The sequence below is a fragment of the Macadamia integrifolia genome, unplaced genomic scaffold, assembly GCF_013358625.1.
Source record: "Macadamia integrifolia cultivar HAES 741 unplaced genomic scaffold, SCU_Mint_v3 scaffold1125, whole genome shotgun sequence".
In the NCBI taxonomy this organism is placed as follows: domain Eukaryota; kingdom Viridiplantae; phylum Streptophyta; class Magnoliopsida; order Proteales; family Proteaceae; genus Macadamia; species Macadamia integrifolia.
Window position 1 is genome coordinate 70387 of NW_024868091.1, and position 18667 is coordinate 89053.

Sequence of the window (18667 nt, forward strand, 5' to 3'; positions counted from 1 at the left end):
GCAGTACTACACCCCTCCTCGTCGATGCCCGAGTGTATCTCATTTGCCGGGGCGCTGGAACAGGGACCACGCTCAGAAAAAATTTCTCCCACTTTAATATAACATTATTTTCTAGACGACGAGATGTCCTTAAAGCGTCTGAAACCCCGGGGAGTAACGTAACTCATGTTACATTCATACCTGATTCTTGGTCTCTCATAGCGCGTAGTTCGAAGAGGTGGTGTGAAGCTTGGGTGACACATATAGAGAGCTTCCATGGCTTCAGCTTCAATCGACGATTTGGTGATTATCGAATTTAGGGATCCTCTGTCGACCCAACCGGAGGTTAGTCAGAAGGAGATTTTCATTTCGACCTCAGAGGTCCATTGTTGGAATCTCCCGTTGATTCTCAGCTGCCCAATTGTCAAGGTTCAAGCAAATCGAAACAGGTAGATAGTTAGTTGGGTCTGTTCTTTGCATTATTTGTATCGATTTGTAACAATAATCTGTGTTCCTTCACTCACATGACGAATGCAGGCTTATTGAGGAATCGTCCTACTTCCGAGGCTTACTTGGTGGAAGCTTTAGGTAAGTTACTGAGCTTTCTGACTATCAACTGTCTTCTTCCCCTCTGCAATTGTGAGGGCTCGTGCATAAGCTTGTAAGCTCAATAATATCTTGGTAGAAGCAATTGCAACTTCTCTGGTTCATAGAATTAGAGTTGTGTCTACAAATATATTAACTCATTGTTTTATCTTTTTAAAATTTTTCCTGGTTACATATATCTATTGATTTGAATACTCCCGGGTAGAGATATCTTCAGGGCATTAAATTGAAATTAAGCTAAAAAGCTGTTACCTTGTCTGAAGACCAAAAATGTCAATCACATGCCAACAGCTAGTTGGGATTAGACCTTGTGCAACTGGCTAAAGATATAGTACTGACACTTGCCACTGGGGCATCAGTCTTAGTGTGACTAGAGCTTCGTCATGTTACAATGGCGACTAAGACACCATTTGATAACGTTTCTGCTGTTTCTAGACAGACACCATTTGATAACGTTTCTGCTATTTCTGTGTTTAGAAACAACAAAAACAACTTTTCACGTTTTCAGAAATAGAAACAGATTTTTTGGTGTTTGATAAACCTGTTTTTCGAAACGTTTTTTACAGACATAATGCCACTAAAAACCCTAATAGTATCATTGGATGCCCAAAAGGGAGAGAGGGTTCAGTTGTCTCTTTTTAGGTTTAAATGGTCGAGAGATTTATCGGGGCACAACAACTATCTTTTTTTTTTTTCTCTCAAATTCGTTTCTAGAAACGACGAAACAAATCTGACTTGTTTCGTCAAAGTCGTCTCTAGAATCGTAAATAGACATAAATTTTGATTTCTGTTTTTAGAAATGGGTGAAACAGAACAACTTTGTCAAATGCTTTTTAGGCTGTTACTCTATTTCTGGGAACAAGAAAACGCATAAACGACAGAAACAGAACGTTGTCAAACGGTGCCTAAGTTTGATTTTTCAGTTCATTTTCATTTAATGCGGAGTTTTATTTCTTCTATATTTCTGTGCTGTTTGTACTTGCACTGAATAGTGTACTTCATATTAATGTTTTCTGTTCCTGTAGGGAATCATGTCTAGATTGTATTTCAGTTGATTGGAACCTGGAAACCATTACCAATGTTCTGAAGTTTATGTATGGGTGTCAACTGGACCTTACATCCAAGAATTTTGTTAAACTATTGGAGGTAAAGTTTAGATCTTTCTCATGCTTCAATCATTACCCATCCGTAGTTGTCACGGTGTCTAGGCGACCCAAGAAATTGGAGGGGGCCTGAACATCAAGGTAACTAGGTGGCGGTTTGAAAACTATGAAGTTCCCATCTTGTTTCAAACCTTATAATCACAAACACTTATTATCCCTCCAAATCTTATAGATTGAATCTTGACAATTTTTATTGTAAGATGCGCCATTTATTAGAAGGAAATGACATTATAGCCATTTACTCTTTCAGATGCCACCAATGGCGTGGACATTAGAAATATATTTTCTTTATATTTTCATTAAGGCAATCCGTGAGATCTCTCGAAACGACATATGAGATGCAAATTATACAATATCTCAATCGAGATTTTCTTATCTCAGAGAAATCTCTGTTATCTTGACTATTTTTTTGACCCATTATTGGTTATCACAACTAGTTTGGCCTGTTTCTGAAGAAAACCACCACCATCTCTTATTTGCTCCCTATTGTTTACCCTAATATATGTGACTCTTGGTAAATCTAATATATGTGATTCAACAGTGTATGATGCCTAATTTATTAAATGGCTTATAATTTGATGTCCTTTAATTCCTAATGCTAATTTAAGTTGTTTTACTTGAATTATGTGTTCTAGTAAAATAAAAAATTTTGTAGAATATTTTTCCAGAAAAAAAAAAAATTGTGTAGACTAGCTAGGGTAGCGATTGTATGCAACATAGACTACCAACCTAGGGTTTGAAATCAAAGTACCATTTTGGGGTTGGCCCCTGAAACCCAATCCCCGAAACTTGCTGAAAAAAATGGAAGGTTTTAGCGAGATCTTGGCAAAAGCTTGAGATATCTTGGTTTCGGGCCTGACCAAAATTATGCTCAAAACCGAGACCTTGGACCTTGCCTATCTCTCCTTTTCTATTATCTATTCCCATGGATGGACTCTCCAGAATCCTAGTGGTTAAAACTGAGGCGAATTTCATTCAGTCTATCTCTAAATGCAAGTTCCTCTAAGCTTTATGCCCATCACTGTTCTCCTATTCTTGATAGGCTTTAGAAGAGATTATGGCAGAGTAAAAATCCTCTTGTTTACGAGTTGTTTTGAAATTATTAGATTAGTTATGCAAAATTCTTACATTTACTGGTCTAGAGTTTTTGGCCTCCCTCTATCTCTTCTAAGATTGAGTCTCTTATGTTCTCTTTTCTTTGGAAAGGGAAAGATAGTTCGAGATTTCTGCACTCTATGAGCTGGTTAGGTTTTTCTCTAGAAAGATGAGGGTGGTCTTGGGCTTCGTAGGATTAAGGAATCCAATATTGCTGGCTTCAGTAAGCTTATATGGAATATTGATTCTGACTCCATTTAAATTACATTATATCTTAAGGATGCCTTTTGGGCCTAGAGAAAGATTCTAAAGCATAATAATCTTTTTCTAATTTCGTCTAGACATTTATTGATGATGGTTTCGACACCTTCCTTCGGCTTGAAAATTGGCACCTTGATGGTTTTTCTTATTTCAAAATATGGTGATAGACATAGGTACGATGCTGGATTTGATTGGCTTGCTTAAGTGTCTTCCAATATATGTGATGGTACTTGGCTTTTTGGTCTTTGAAATTCTAACAATCTCATTGAGGCTTGGAGTAAGCTTCCTAGTATCCATTTCAGACCTAAAGGTAGTGGGGATCTGGTTCATTGGGTAGCTGACTCTTCCAGGAAATTCTCCTCTTCTTTTGTTTGGATTTTGGTGAGATCTAAAGCCCCAAGAATTCCTTGTTATAGGCTGGTTGGTTTAGCACTAACATCCCTAGACACTTTATAACTTAGAGAGCTATGACAAATTCACTTACAAAAGAGTTTTTTCTTCAGAGAAATTTGTCAATCCCAAATTGGTGTTTTTGTTGGAACTCCTTGGAGAGTTTGGATCGTTTATTCTTCTCATGTATTTTCTCCAATTTTTTCTTAGAAAAGCATTCTTAGAAAGTGTTGGTCCAACCTTTAGAGTTATCCTCATGTTTGACAGAGGATGGAGATGGATCTTGAAAACCATTAATGGAAAATCATAATGTGACACACTTGGTTAGATGACTTTTAATGCTTTGATTCATCACGTTTGGTGGTAAAGCAATAAAAGATGGTTGTTGAGTTCTATTGAGCATAAAACATTAACTTTGAGATTGGAAACAAATTCTTCCAAGTTTTGCATGCCTATACACTATTCAAAAAAGGCATGTTGCCTATTCTTGGGACCTCTTATTTCTCCCCCTTAGATTTTGATTTATCATCCTTTTTATATTTGTTTTTTCCCTCCTGGTGTTTTAATATATCCTCCCTTTTGTTGGGATTTTTTCTCCTTGGCTAGCCATCGTGATTGTTTTGTTGCATTCTATTTTTCTGTTTTTTATAATTTTCCTTTGACCCGAAACAACTATATAATGCATGACTATGACTTAAATGATCATTAAAGAATAATTTTATCTGCCAAAGTGGAAATATGTGGTGGTTAGAAATTGATTTGCTATTTAGGGCCGACCCAACACTTGAGCCAGGAATCCATTAATCCATTTAATGGCCAACATTATTAAGTCAATTGGCTCTGGCCTTGCCATGGAAGTAGATTTGAGAACAAGAAAATAGAAGAATGATTCGGCTTGTCTAGAATGACAAAGTCCTTTTTTATTTATAAAAAGGATACAAGGATTACAATGTTGCGACCTGGTGGTCAAGCGGTCGAAATAGCCTCTCGACATTCTCGGGGTAAGGCTGCTGCATAGTTCTCGTCCCCCGGACCTCGCACATGTGGGAGCCTCATGCACCAGGTACGCCCTTTTTTGTACAAGGATTACAATGATTACAATTGAGGCAAGACAACTAAGGCTGAGTCACAGTTTGTATCATAATTCTAGTCATAACCCTTGTCCTAAAGACTCACCCTCAAGTTGGTACATGGATATTCCTCATGCCCAACTTACAATAGGATAGAATAACTTAGAAGTCAAACTCTTTGTGAATGCATCAGCTAATTGATTCTTAGAAGTGACAAATGGAATGCAAATTGATCATTCTTCAAGCTTCTCCTCAATGAATTGTCTAGTAATCTCAATATGCTTGGTCCTTGTCGTTCTGGAATGGGTTATAGCTATACTGATTGCTGCCTCATCACAATAGCGCTTGAAAAACACAATGAGTGGAATAGAAATGAATACAACAGTGAGATGATAAATAATGTAAGGCTAGGTCTCAACAAATAGAACCATAGGCAGTAGCTATGTAACCCAATACAGAACAGAACCAGGGGTTTAAGAATCAGAAAATATCTTAATTCAGGAACCATAGCAACACAAGAAGATTAGGGATGAATTTACCATTGAACTTAGGTATGGGTGGAAGGATTCAATCCTCAAAATATCAGACGAAACTGATAGTTAAATCTGGAGATTGGCAGATTCTTGATTTAGGGATGAAATAGGAGATTTCTGGAGCTAATATCATCAAGGCTCAGGACCACTCCAAATCACCATCGAGTAGGGTTCCTTGGAGGGGAAATAGAATCCCAAAAGATCAGCCTCAATAGGTCACAGGCTGCTGAGATCGACACTCTTGAAGGTTTCAGCAGGAAACCTCAAGAAAGAGGAGCTGCAGATGATGAATGTCTCCTCTGATTTGCAACAAGATCCAGCAGTGTTTTGGTCATTCAATGGTGACTTCAATGAGTGAAATCAGCAGCTTCTATGGAGGGTTTGATGGATCACAGAAGACCAGAAAAATAAACTCAGACAAGGGATCAATTAGAGAAGAGAAAAAGGGAAGAAAGGGGGAGGGCTATCTAAGCCAAGGGTATCTCACCTTACTGTCTCTCACAGCTTCCCATTGCACAAAGCAAATAAATTCGTTATTCATTAAATCCTGGGGGACCTTTCATGGGTCGTTACATTATATAGGCATGAGCCTCGCCTCCAAAATAGAAGGTTACATGAAAAAGTAGACAAATAAGAAAAGAAAGTCTCTAGCGAGAGAGATCTTCCTTTGTTCCTTGTACAATAATAAATAACTGAAGGTAAATAAAACCAAAAAGGAAATAAGGCTTAAAGGAAACAATCCTTTGGACGAAGAAAGTATTCTAGAAGTCTCCATCGATAGCTTGCTGTCCAAGACTTAACGAAATAGAAACTAATTAAAAAAAGAAAACAAACTATTCCTCTTTCACGAAATCTGTCCTTGAGACCCACAAAATCTTCTAGAAGCATTCCTTTATGTGACAAATATGCGCTAGGACATTGTTCGCGTGAACAGTGTTTTGGCCTTATTTTCTTAATGTTTCGATCTACATCAATCGATGGAAAGTAATTAGCATAAATGTTAGGGACATGGAGAACAAATGACAAGGATATAGTAGGAGAGAGAAACAAAACCTTTACCAGAAATAGCAGACAGGGACCCATCGGCAACTCAAACAAGGGAGATAGTTACGAAACATATATGAGGAGCTAGTCATATGATCGAAGGCCCCGGAATCAAGGAGCCAAGAAGGACTAGAACTAGAACAAACATGAAATATACCTGATTGGGCTAGATGTGAAGTGAAGAGATGTGTAGTTGAAGAGTCACTGGGAGAGGTTTCTGTACCAAGCTGTCATTATGTGCTGGAGAGCAACTATCTGTTCCAAAGAGAATGGAGGTGTAGGAGTGGAGGATGAATTTTCAGTCATCTCAGAGAGATGAGCTTAGAGAGGGAAGGCCCTTGTTCCCACCACGCCCCCCTTTAGGGCTACCATGAAGCTTCCAAAAGTCTCTTTGGTGTGGCAAGGATGCCTACAATAATTACACTTTGCTGATTCTTTTGCAGGAGTATCAGGTTTAGTGATAGAACTAAGATGGTCCATGTTTTGGAGAACCTAAGTAGTAGTAACAAGATCCGATATCGAGTAGGGGCAATACAATGCATCATAACAAAGCGGCGACGTTCCTCATGTTGAACCAAATTATAAGCCTGGAGCAGTGTAGGGAATTTATCTCTACTACGAACCTGGACTCAGATACATCCTCTGGATTCAAGTTAGTAAGGAATCATACTCTTTCCATCTTGCGCTCCTTCTGAAAAGCTCTAGCATCAACAGTACAGGCCATGGGAACAAGGTGGCAGAAGTCCAATGATTGCCAGAGTATTAAGAGTAAAGTAGTAAGCAGGAAGTGACAACTCCTTTTTGAGTGGTCTCATTAACTTGGTGATGAAGTTCATAGATCTAGCCATAATTGCTTGGTTGTGCATAGGTTTGCTTAACTACATAACGTAATTCCTTCATAGAGTTTAGTAAGACAAATTTGGCGTTGATTGCAGGCTCCATGGTGTTTAGGAGAAATGACATAATAAGGGCATCATTGGCTGATCAAGTGCTGCCAGCAGTAGCCTTAGTAGGCTTTGGGGTGTGGCCAGTCAGATACCCTAGAAATTATTATGCTGGATACTAAGAAGGCATGCCCGGTATAATGTAAGATAATTGGTCCCATTTATTTTGTAGGACCCGGTTTGAGAGATAGGTTATGGCCATGGGTTCCTGTTAGAATAGGGGTTAAGTGTGCCGCAGGGGCACATTGGGGCTTTCCCCCTCCACTGACCCTATTTAGAGTGGGGCAGCTGGATGGGGAGGGGTATACTTGTAATTTGGGTATGTTTTGTCTTGTACTCCTATCATGACTCTATTTTGCATATTATAAATAAAGGCTTATATGATCAGTCAGATCACTCAAGCATTCTCCCCATTCTTCATAGTTGTCATGGCGCCAAGTCGAACCAAGGCGTTGGAGGTTTGTCTAAGCGCTTAAGCGAGAAGGCGACTAATTGTTATTAAATTTTTTTTTTGGATGAATAAATTTTTTATTTTCCCTATTTTCTAACATTACTTAGTAAGCTACATATACCTTGTATAAAAAAAATCAACATTAAGCCACATCAAGTCATTAAAAATCAACATTTAGCCACATCAAATCATAAAAAATCAACAGTAAGTCATAAAAAGTCAACATTTAGAGAAATACTCTTGTTCTATAACAAGTTTGACTAATCAAATGATTTTAATTTTACATGAGACTTTTTTTATTAGGTATAACTTAAAACCAGCTTTCCAACAAGTTGAAGATTACTTAATCTGAGTTGTGATGACAATGTTATGCTTCGGTCAAACCTATTTTAAAGTGCGTGAATACTGTTAAAATCTCCTGAATGAAAATATTTTTTTGGATATCAAAACAAAAGATTATTTTGCTGGACTTTTGGTTTTAGCAATGTTTTAACATGATAGGATTTATAAAATTTTCATAATTGAGAAAAACCCCAGCATTTAAAAGTTGAAAACATAATTATTAAGGCGGTAAGGCGACAGAGGTGTTTGAGGGTCTTTTAGAGCGTCTTAGCAATAAGGCGGGCATAAAGCGTCGCCTTATTGACTAAAACATTCTTGTATAATTTTTTTATAAAACCATTCTATTTGACTCAAATCCTAGTTGAATCTTATTACTCATATGCTAAATAAATATTAAATGTTCATACCAATGCAAGATATTCATCAAGAAAACAAATCAATAAAGTGAATAAACTAAGTGCATCTTCATCAATCATCAATCATCATAACATATTAACATATAATATAAATACATTATTATGAAACAAAATTATAAACGATAACCATTATTGCTGTAGTATTCGTTCGTTACTAATATGTAAGGGCCCTACCTTGATCAATCTCAATAATGTTCAATTGCTAGGTATGAGAAACACACAGCTGATGCAAGGGGAAAGAGAAACACATAGCGTCAGCACTCAGCAAGAGTCTTATGACTCTCACGGTCTCATCGTAGTTAACAAAAAAAAAAAAAATTGTAAAGAGTTAAGACTTGAGAGTCGTAAGACTATGATGAATAGATGAAGATGAAAGAAGAAGAAAGAAGGAAGAAGAAGGGAGAAGAAAGAAGAAGAGAAAAAAAAAATCTCACAAAGAAGATGAGAAAAAACAGAAAAATAAAAAAATAAACAACGTACCTGAAGAGAGGGGATGGAACCTTCGCCGGAGGCCGCTAGAGAAGAATCAAAGGAGGGGGGACCGCTAGAGTGCTTCACCATCTGCTATGGAGCGATTTGGGGTTTTGCGAGTTGGGGTTTTGAGAGAATATCGTGTTTTTTCGGTAGAGTTTTAAGTCATTAGAGTTTGATCCAGTGTATCTCATGTGCATCTAACATTATGCACCTTCCAACCATGAAGTTTATTTTGGAATATTCATAAATCAGCTGTAAAAACAAATCTTTTCTAAAAAAACCCATATAAGGCGGTCGCCTTTCATACACAACGTAAAACGGCTTACTACCTTAACCCCTCTCAACCGCATTAGCGCTTTACCAACGCCTTAATAACTATGACTGAAAATCGCCCCTATAATCAAAATCCAATTTTTTTTCTTGGACTGGGGGGTTGATTTTTTATTCTTTTAGAATTTGATATTTAAACTATTTTTATTAGATTCACATAGGGGGTATTTGCTTATTTATGAATAATATCTTATGTAAAAACATTTACTTAAATGATATTTGACATAAATAAGTACCAAAACACAAGGCAACATGCAGTGCAACGAGACGATTGTCGCCTAGGCCCCAGGCAAACCTCCTGGACACCAAGTCATCGCCTTGGTGACGCCTTGAAAACAATGCCATTCTTGTTGTTAACAGGTCCAAAACGACCCTCCGCACTACCCTCTACTCAGCCTGTTGAGGTCACTGATGACACTTTTCGTCATGGAGCCGATGAGGTTATGCAAAAAGGATGGGGACCAATGGAAAAAAGGCATAATAAGAGCAACTAGCAGGACTGGGCCCATGGCATCAAACAGTCACTATGATTGTGAAGGTGGGCAAGGGCTGGCATGAAACCAGCAATAGGGAGAAAAACCAGCAAGAGTGCTGGCAGAGAAGCAAGCGGCAGCATTAGGCTCAGGCAAGGCTGGCTAGGGCCAGCAGCAGTGAGAGGTGAGGTTGGCTGGCCCAGTGGCAACAAGAGGTAGTCAGGCATGGCCTGGCGAGGCTTGGTGGGAACGCGAGAGCTAGGAGGGAGGCTGGCGGGGTTTGGCGGTCAAGCGAGGTCTGGCATGAGGTGTGTGCCGGCCAGGTAGTTGGCGACGGGGAGCGCAAGCAGCAGGAGGGTGCCTGTTGGGGATCGTGACGGCCAAAGAGGTGCCTGGTGGGGAGCACAAGGGCCAGATGACATCTTACAGGGAGCGCTAGGGTCGGGCAGTGGCCGACGGTGAACAACGGGTGATGAAGGGCCATGGGGCCATATGGGTCAGCGAGGTTAGGCGGTTACCAGTGGGGTCAGGCGTGGTGCGACATACCTTTGTGCATGTTTAGTTTACCATGCTCGACCAGGTAAGGGAGGCCGGAGCAGTGGTTGGTCTCACTAGAGGCAGATACGAAAAAAAATACCCAATGTATTGGGCTTAGATTGCAAGTTGAGAACAAGAGAATAAGAGAATGATTTGGCTTGTCTAGAATGACAGATGGCTTTCTTATTTATAGAGAGGATACAAGGATTACAATGGTTTGGCTAAGTCACAGTCCTTATCATAATCTAGTCATAAACCTTATCCTTAACAAGTAGGGTTAATATTTCACTGAAGATGACGAATGAATCTCCGCTCATCATACTCCTTTTTCTTTTCCCACTCTCCTTGTAAGTTTCCCCTTCCAATTTGGGTCACGATACCCTGCTCGTTGCATGTACAAAGCACACTTTTTCTGCTTTTTCATATGCAACAATGACTTTCTCTGCTCTGCCTTTCTTGTGCCTAATGTGCAAATTTAAATTCTCTTCCATGAATGCTAACATAACGATCACATATTATATCCTTAAGAGTTGCTTGAGAAATAGTGCATGCACAGTGTGTCTAAAATATGTGTGAATTTTTCCAGGGTGCATTATTTTTCGGGGTGGAGTCACTTTTACTGGAATGCAAGTCATGGTTCTCCGAGACAACCTCTTCCAGGGGGCTTCGATCACTGCAAATAACAGTGGATGACATTGTTGAAATTTGGAACTTTGGATTAGAGAATGGTGAGGTCTTATGTGATCCCAAAGAATGGTAGAAATGATTCTGTTAAAAATATTGCTACTTCTAGTTTTTATGCTATAACATCAACACCAAGGCACTCACTCTGATAGCAGGTATTGAAATATGTTGCAGCCGTTGGTTTTACTGCAGAAATATGCACGGACTATTTGGCAAAGAACTTTGTGGGTAACCTACTTTTATTTAATCAGCCATCGCACTTCAATTATATATATATATATATATATATGAGTTCCGAGTTCGCTAATGCTTTTTGTAAGAAAACATATAATTGGAAGACCAAATAGATGTTTACTCACCTGCTATATTTCAAGTTTGGTTGCTCTAGCATTCTAAAACCATTTAGTGATGTAACTGGAATGTGAAATGTTATTTCGTTTTGCATTAGCATTTGCATTATGTTTGATTCTTACTCTTGACTTACTAATTCTTTGGTATTAGTTTAGTTATGTGAGGTTTAAGAGTGTAAAATACAATGCAATAATGCATATGTTGGCATAAAGGCAAAATCCACCAGTAGAAAACATAGCACTTCTGCGAGATAAGAAAGATGGAAGAGCTTTTATTTCTCATCTCCTCCCCCCACACCCCCCCCCCCCCAAAAAAAAACAAAAAAAGGAGAAACAAAGAAAATAACTGCCATTACCTTGTGGTGCAAGTCTTGGACACGACTCTTGAACTAGATCATCTATGTTAACTCTGCGAACATAAATTAGTTCTAAGATAAAATGCACTTCCCATTCTTTGCATCCTATCAATGGCTCTTTTCTTGAGGACGGGTTCATTGTAATATTTGTGATGTAAGAATTAAGTTCTTTAAGAAAACAGCCGTGGTCAGTCTGAACTAACCATAGAAGTGTGAAGCAAGGTAAGAACTAATTGTGGGTATTGTCTTAAAAGCAATTGGAGAGGTTTGATAATTCATACTTAAAGAGAGCTTATGTAGAAAACTCCCTGGTCAGTGAATTAGGTTAAGAATTAAAGAGTGAATTACAGAAACCATGGTGACGGTCATGGTTCAAAATCTCACCGAAATCTTGCTAATTTCGCTGATTTCAAAAAGGCTAAGATGACTCAACAGATGAATCACAGAAGGACCTCCATATGGTCTTCATTGACCTAGAAAAATCTTATTATATGAGTCCCTAGAGAGCTAATATGGCATGTACTAGAGAGAGAAGGGTTTCAAGTAAATTTGTGGATATAATTGAAGACATGTATGAGGGCGTAGTGACTAATGTAAGAACAGTGGGAGGTCAAGGTAGTGAATTCCCAATTACAATTGGTTTACATCAAGGATCAACTTTAAGCCCTTATTTGTTTACGCTTATCATGGATGATTTAACATAAACATCCAAGATGGGGTTCCGTGGTGTTTGCTTTTTGTTGATGATATTGTTTTGGTGGATGAGATAGTAGCAGAAATTATTGATAAGTTGGAGTTATAGAGATCAACCTTGGAATCAAGAGGTTTTAAGATAAGTAGAATGGAGATGGAGTATATAGTGTGTAACTTTAGTCAAACTAGGATAATAAAGAAGTGGTGAAACTTAAGGAGAGAGAGAGAGAGAGAGAGAATCGTAAAGCGAATGTTTTAGATATATGTGGTCAACCATAAAGAAGGGGTTATATGAGGATGATGTTTCCCATAGAATTAAAGTGGGATGGATGAATTGGAGAGGTGCATTTGGAGTGTTGTGTGGCCAACGCATTCCTGGAAAGCTTAAAGGAAAATTCTACAAGACAATTGTAAGACCGATTATGATATATGGGGCGAAATGTTGGGTACTCAAGAAGCGTAATTTAGATAAGCTGAGTGTAGCGGAGATGAGGATGTTAAGATGGATATGTAAAAAAACTAGGAGAGATAGAGTAACAAATGACTGTATCAGCTTTGATTGGGAGTTGCCCCGATCCAGGAGAAGCTCCGGGAAAGTCATTGATGTGATATGCCAATGATCAGATTTAGATGGAAGGAGCTAAAAAGAGGTAGGGATAGGCCTAAAATGACTTTAGGGGAAGTAGTAAGGAAATACATGTAGAGTTTAGGTCTTGACTCTAGTATGGCCTCAAGTAGATCTGTTTGGAGGGCAAAGATCCGTGTAGCTGACCCCATTTTGGTGGATGTCCCTGAGATGTTCTTCATCCCTTTCTTCAATTTCTATTAATATTCTGCCCTCTTACGGATCCATGTAACCGACCCTATTTAGTTGGAAAAGGCTGTGTTGTTGTATACAAGTCTATAGTGTAAGGTCTCATTCCTCCTAGGAAAAGAATACCAAAAATTTTCACATTCTCTATAGTCGATGGGCTGAACAAGTGCCCACCCCTGCAGTACAATGTGAGCTACATTCTTTCATCCAATACCATCTTGTTGTCCAAGTCAGCACTTTTATCATGGACTGAATATTTAGACTACTTTACAAAGACAAATGTCACTGGGAATTTACAGGTTGAAATTCAACTAGTGCTACATCAGTACAGCTTTGCTTTCTGTTCCTGTAAACATTTGGGCTTTGGAGTTAGTACCTACTTGCCATACTACATGGTTGGAGATCTGGGGAATCCTTGCCCCACACCATTTAATATTTGGACCAACGTGGTCATCTTTCCTGTTACTCAGATATACACATACAGATTTAGGGCTTTATTGGGAAAGCTCTGTGCGATTTGCTTACAGGTGTCCATTTCTCATGGGATTTCTATTTAGGAAGTTTAATATGATTAGGAATTTATGCATTAAAAAAAAATGATTAGTTATTTTTTTTGGACTCTCTCTTCTCTTTCTCATTTGTTTGGGAAGGGGGTTGGATTTGTAATTAGAGTTGTATTAAGAGTCTTAGTTTATTTTGGAATTAAGTTTGGAGTTATGAATTGTTTTTCATTCTTATATAGAAAAGGGCCTATGGTCAACACAGATTTTAGTTATTTGAATGGAGGTTTCCTGGTTCCTGTGTGTTACCTCTTTTCCTTGGGTGGAATCGAACTTTTATGTCTTGTATTGCTTTCTTTGTTGTCGTCCCCTTCCCCAGCCCCTTTTCTTGGGAAGTTCTTTTCTCATTCTTGAAATACTTGTTCCCCCTTTTTTCTTGGGAATTTCTTTCTCATCCTTGAAATATTTGTGGTGTTGTTGATCCTTCCTGATATATTTTCCACCAACCAATCTATCGACACAAAATTTGGATTTACTTTCAATCTTGATGATTATAGTGTGCAATTTATCACAGAATAGCAAGCTTCAACTAGATTTGATTGGGAAGTGAACTTGTGATCATTTTCTTGGGTCCACTACCCACAAACATTAGTTGTTAAACCATTCCATGTTGACACTTCAAGAGTAGTCCTTACAACTATTAAGTCTTACACAATAGCTGCTAAAGTTTCTCTGAGTTTATTGCTTCGAGTTTAGGATTATATACATTTATGTAGCCTTTTCCACCTTGGGCTTCCAGCCTAGTAACTTTGTCTCTTTTCAAGCGAGTTCAAAAATTGGAGAGTAATAAAGATTCTGTGGAGTTCCTCCCTCTCTCCCCTCCCTCCTTATGGGGGTGAGGACAAGGTCATCTGGTCTCTTGAGCCTTCCGGCATCTTCAGTTCTTCCTTTGCTCGGAACTTTATCCGCTCTACATCCCTCTCACAACTAGCTTACTCATTGGCACAAGATTGCCTGGTTCAAATGCCACATCCTTCCACAGCCAGCTTGCTCCTTGGCACAAGATTGTCTGGTTCAAATGCCACATCCCTCCCATAATTGTTGGCGTTCAAGCAGTTTACCTGGAGCCTAGGCGACTGTTGCCTTATTATTTGTATGTCGGCTTATATTTTCTGCCATTATGGCGATGCCGTCTTGGCATCTAGGCGGTTTGCCTGGGGCCTAGGCGACTGTTGCCTTATTGCCTATATGCCGCCTTATATTTTCTGCTATTATTTATGCCAAATACCATGTAAGTTACATTTACTTAAGATATTATTCATAAATAAGAAAATACCCCCTATTTGAATCCAATAAAAATAGTTCAAAAATCAAATTCCAAAAGGATAAAAAGTCAATCCCCCGGTCCAGGAACAAAAATTGGATTTTTGGTTGTAGGGCGATTTTAAACCTTCAATGCTAAGGTTTTTCTCAATTATGAAAATTTTATAAATTTTATCATGATAGAACATTGCTTAAAACCAAAAGTCCGGTAAAATAATCTTTTGTTTTGATGTCAATAAAATTATTTTCATTCAGGTGATTTAACAACATTTCTATACTTTAAAATAAGTTTTATCGGAACATAATTTTGTCGTAACTACTCAGATTTAAGCAATCTTAGACTTGTTGGAAAGCTAGTTTTGTGTTATACCTAATACAAGAAGTCTCATCTAAAAATAAAATCATTTGACCAATAAAACTTATTATAGAAGAAGAGCATCTCTCTAAATGTCAATAAGTCATGTTGATTTTTTATGACTCGATGTTAGTATGATTATGTTGATTTTTGTGACTTGATGTTGCTTAATGTTGATTGGTTTTTATGTCATAGGGTATATATTATAACATACAAAATAACTTTAGAAAATAGGGAAAATAAAAAATAACACATGAGCGATTTGATCGCCATGGCAACGCCATAGCGGGCGATTCACCGCCAAATCAATTAGCCACTCCTCCACCGCCTTAGGTTGCCATGATGCCGTAACAACTATGATCCCTCCCACAATCAGCTTGCTCCTTGCTGCAAGATTGTCTGGTTCAAAGGCCACATCCCTCGGCATAGCTTCACTGCCTAGAGAATTCTCTCCAACTGTCTCCCTACCCAATCCTTCCTCCTCTACCGTCATATTAGCGTCCTTCCAGCCTGTTGTCTTTGCTGGAATGGGATTGAAGACACCAAACATCTTTTCTTTGGCTGTCGTTTCTGCTCTGCTGTGTGGAAAAAAGTCCTTACTAATTGTTGGCCTGGTAGAGAAGATATTTCCCTTCACAGGGAATGGATCTGGGTTGACAATGACCTTTGCTAGATCTTTTATCTGTGACACTGTGAGCAAGCTTGTTTTTTGTGCCACCATCAACCACCTCTGCATGGAACGAAATCTTCGAAGATGAACTTCCAACTCTTGCTCTTTCGACATGATTTGGAATGCCATCTACTTTGATGTTAGTTCCAAGCTCCGCTCGCTTCCTAGCTGGCCGTTACATGATTCCCCTAGGAACAAGCTTCCTTTGTCCTCCTTTTCTTTTGCATCCTACCCTTTAATGAGTATGTAGCATGATTTTATTGCTTTTTTTTTTTTTTTTTTTTTTTTTTTTCTTTCCTACTCGGGTTTATATTATTCCTATTTTTTCTTCTTTGATAATGAATTTATTAATCACCCAAAAAAAAAAAAAAGATGCTGTGGAGCAACTTGTAGGCTGAATAGATCTACTGCTTGTGCTTTATTGACCGCTTTTTCTCCTCAACTAGAAGCGCCTTCCCACAGTCCCACTCTCTTTTTTCCTTCTTGTTAATATTTTTATAATTATTGTTGGATAGGAATATTGGTCATATCTAGGTCTTAGGTCTCATAGGTTGCATGCTGGGGACTATTGATTCGTTATCCCCTCTTCATGAGTCTGTGAAGTGTGATGTTGTTGTGTAAATGGGAAATAACTTTGTACTTTTTGACAACACATCTTGGTGGTGAAAAACCATTCTATGTGGATAAGGAATACACATTTTAAGCTTGTTCATCATCCCCTTCATGAGTCTTTATGTTTGTATGGATTTAGTAGCTTTTGGATTTCTAATTATTATACCACATTACCACTTTTATATTACTAGTCATGTCACTTTTGATTTAGTATATTTTTTTTCTTTGGATGAATAAACAATTAAATTATGCAAGGGGAAGAATATACAAGGGGGGGGATAGAGTGAGGGGAGGCATCAAGCCAGAAGGGGCAAACCGGGGAACAAAACCAAACAACAGATTAGCCAAACGGGGAAACAACTATCAAGGGGGAGGGGGATGATCAAGGATAGAATCAGGAAGACCCAAGCAACAACAATAAGCCGGGTATCTCTAACATGCCGATACTTGAGGCAACCAACTTTGGATGAGGCGTCAAAGTAGATGGCATTCCAAATCTTATTTTAAGAGTGGTAGTTGGAAGTCCATCTACGAAGATTATGCAAGATTATGCAAAGTCATATTAACTCAGATCCATTCTATGCTGAAGGGAAGAAGACGCCTTCTGGAAGGCTAGCAAAGACTGAGAACTTTTTTCCAAATGGTAGAGGAGAAGGGGTAAGAAAAAAAATGGTTGACATCTTCTGATCCATTCCAGCAAAGACAGTCAGAGGGGTGGGGATTGGGATGTGCCAATAGATGAGAAAGTCCTGGGTGGGAATGTAGCCGGAGATGGCATGCCAAGCAGTGAAACTATGGCGAGGGATATGGCCTTTAACCCATATGGTGTTATGCCAAGGGACAAGATGACCAGGAGATCGGATATGACTCTAGGCAGAGGCGGAGGTGAAGAGACCAGAAGGGTAAGGGAGCCAAGAGATTTTATCTTCACTATCCCGTAGAGCTGGAGAAAAAGGGGGAAGGGAGGTGGGAGAGGCCCAGTCTTCCTGAAGTGATGTTAGCCACCTTAGCAGATCTTTTAAGACCTAAAGAATATATAGATTTAGGACTAACAATTGAGAGGAGCACTCCAAAAGGGGCCAAGGATTAAGCAAAAGAGAAGTAAAGGAGCCGTTGCCTATGGTGATGGCGTTGAGAGCTGAAGTTCTGAGGAGAAGAATGCTACGCCAAACCCAAGAAACCTTGGGAGGTGTAGGAGGAACCTTGGGAGTTCCATATTTGACAAAGAAAGGGTATTTTGATTCAGTACTGAGGGGTCCAACAGAGGAATCACCTACCTCATATCGTTCTTGTAATTGATGTTGGGTAGATTTTCGTCTAGAAGAACGACGAGAAGGAGGGAAATCATCTTCAGAGTCTTGTAGACAATCATCTTCAAAGTCTTGTAGACAATCATCACAGTCACAACGGTCAAAATATTTATGACCAGTAACTGGATCTTGGAAGAAGTAAATCGGATCACCCTTAGAATCAAAAGACTTAATAGGATTTTTTTCTTGGATCATACCAAAGGAGGTTGGAAAAGGAGAAGGACGGGGTCTAGGAGGAGGAAACCGAATTTCTACCTCTCCATTAGGATGAGTGATGTATTCTGGATCTGTGGACTGTACTGGTTCTGGAGTGGCCTGTGGCTGAAGCTGAGACTTGTTGTTCATAGGCTGTAACCCAAGAAGAGGGAAGGAGACGAAGGAGTTCATATCTAGATATTTGTCGGGGAACATAGGTACAGCAAGGGACTTGGTTAGAGTCCATAGTGATGAACAACGCATCTTCAGAATGGCCTGTAAGAAGATCAAATGCGTGATTTTGCAAGCGATAAGCCATCTGATAGTGCTACTTCATGAAGGAGCATCAACTGTCACTGTCTTGTCCAAATTTGTTGCACGACTCCAAGGAAAACTCAAGGAATGGTATTTAGCTCTTGGTCCTTACAGACAATTGCAAATTGTACAACTTACTAAGAGCCAGGAAGAAGAGGAAGATCGAGAAGAAGAAGAGCGACGGGGAGAAGAAAACAAAGAGGAAGAAGGCGAAGCCATTGAATCAACAAAAGTGACTTGGCAAAATACAACTCTGAACCATCACTACCTACTGGAGAAACTGGAGTAGGTAAAGACACAGCTAGTCGAGGCCGATCAAGAACCCCCCTGATCATAGTACCTGACTACAAAGCAACCCGAGCCAAACAGGGCACTGAACGGC

At 39.0% G+C, this 18667-nt stretch overlaps 1 protein-coding gene and 1 long non-coding RNA gene across 13 annotated transcripts in view; one reads left to right on the plus strand and one right to left on the minus strand.

The window, feature by feature from the left end:
- The window catches only part of LOC122062810 (BTB/POZ domain-containing protein FBL11), a 61494-nt gene continuing 42827 nt past the window's right edge, over nt 1-18667 (plus strand). For 3 of the 12 annotated variants that reach the window (XR_006135102.1, XR_006135103.1, XR_006135101.1), the window contains exons 1-5: nt 3-428; nt 517-567; nt 1611-1731; nt 10695-10836; nt 10967-11016. Coding sequence is in view for 8 of the 12 variants with exons in the window: in XM_042626454.1 (XP_042482388.1) it covers nt 256-428; nt 517-567; nt 1611-1731; nt 10695-10836; nt 10967-11016 (537 nt within the window). In the remaining 4 variants the exon portion in view is untranslated. Of the gene's footprint in view, nt 429-516; nt 568-1610; nt 1732-10694; nt 10837-10947; nt 11021-18667 lie in introns of all 12 variants that reach the window. The other 9 variants (XR_006135104.1, XM_042626454.1, XM_042626447.1 and 6 more) reach the window with 7 other exon arrangements.
- Nucleotides 4373-7667, minus strand: LOC122062811. Its single transcript, XR_006135105.1, has 2 exons — nt 5104-7667; nt 4373-4908 (listed from the first exon to the last, which is right to left on the minus strand). It is a non-coding gene; the product is annotated as an uncharacterized LOC122062811 (long non-coding RNA).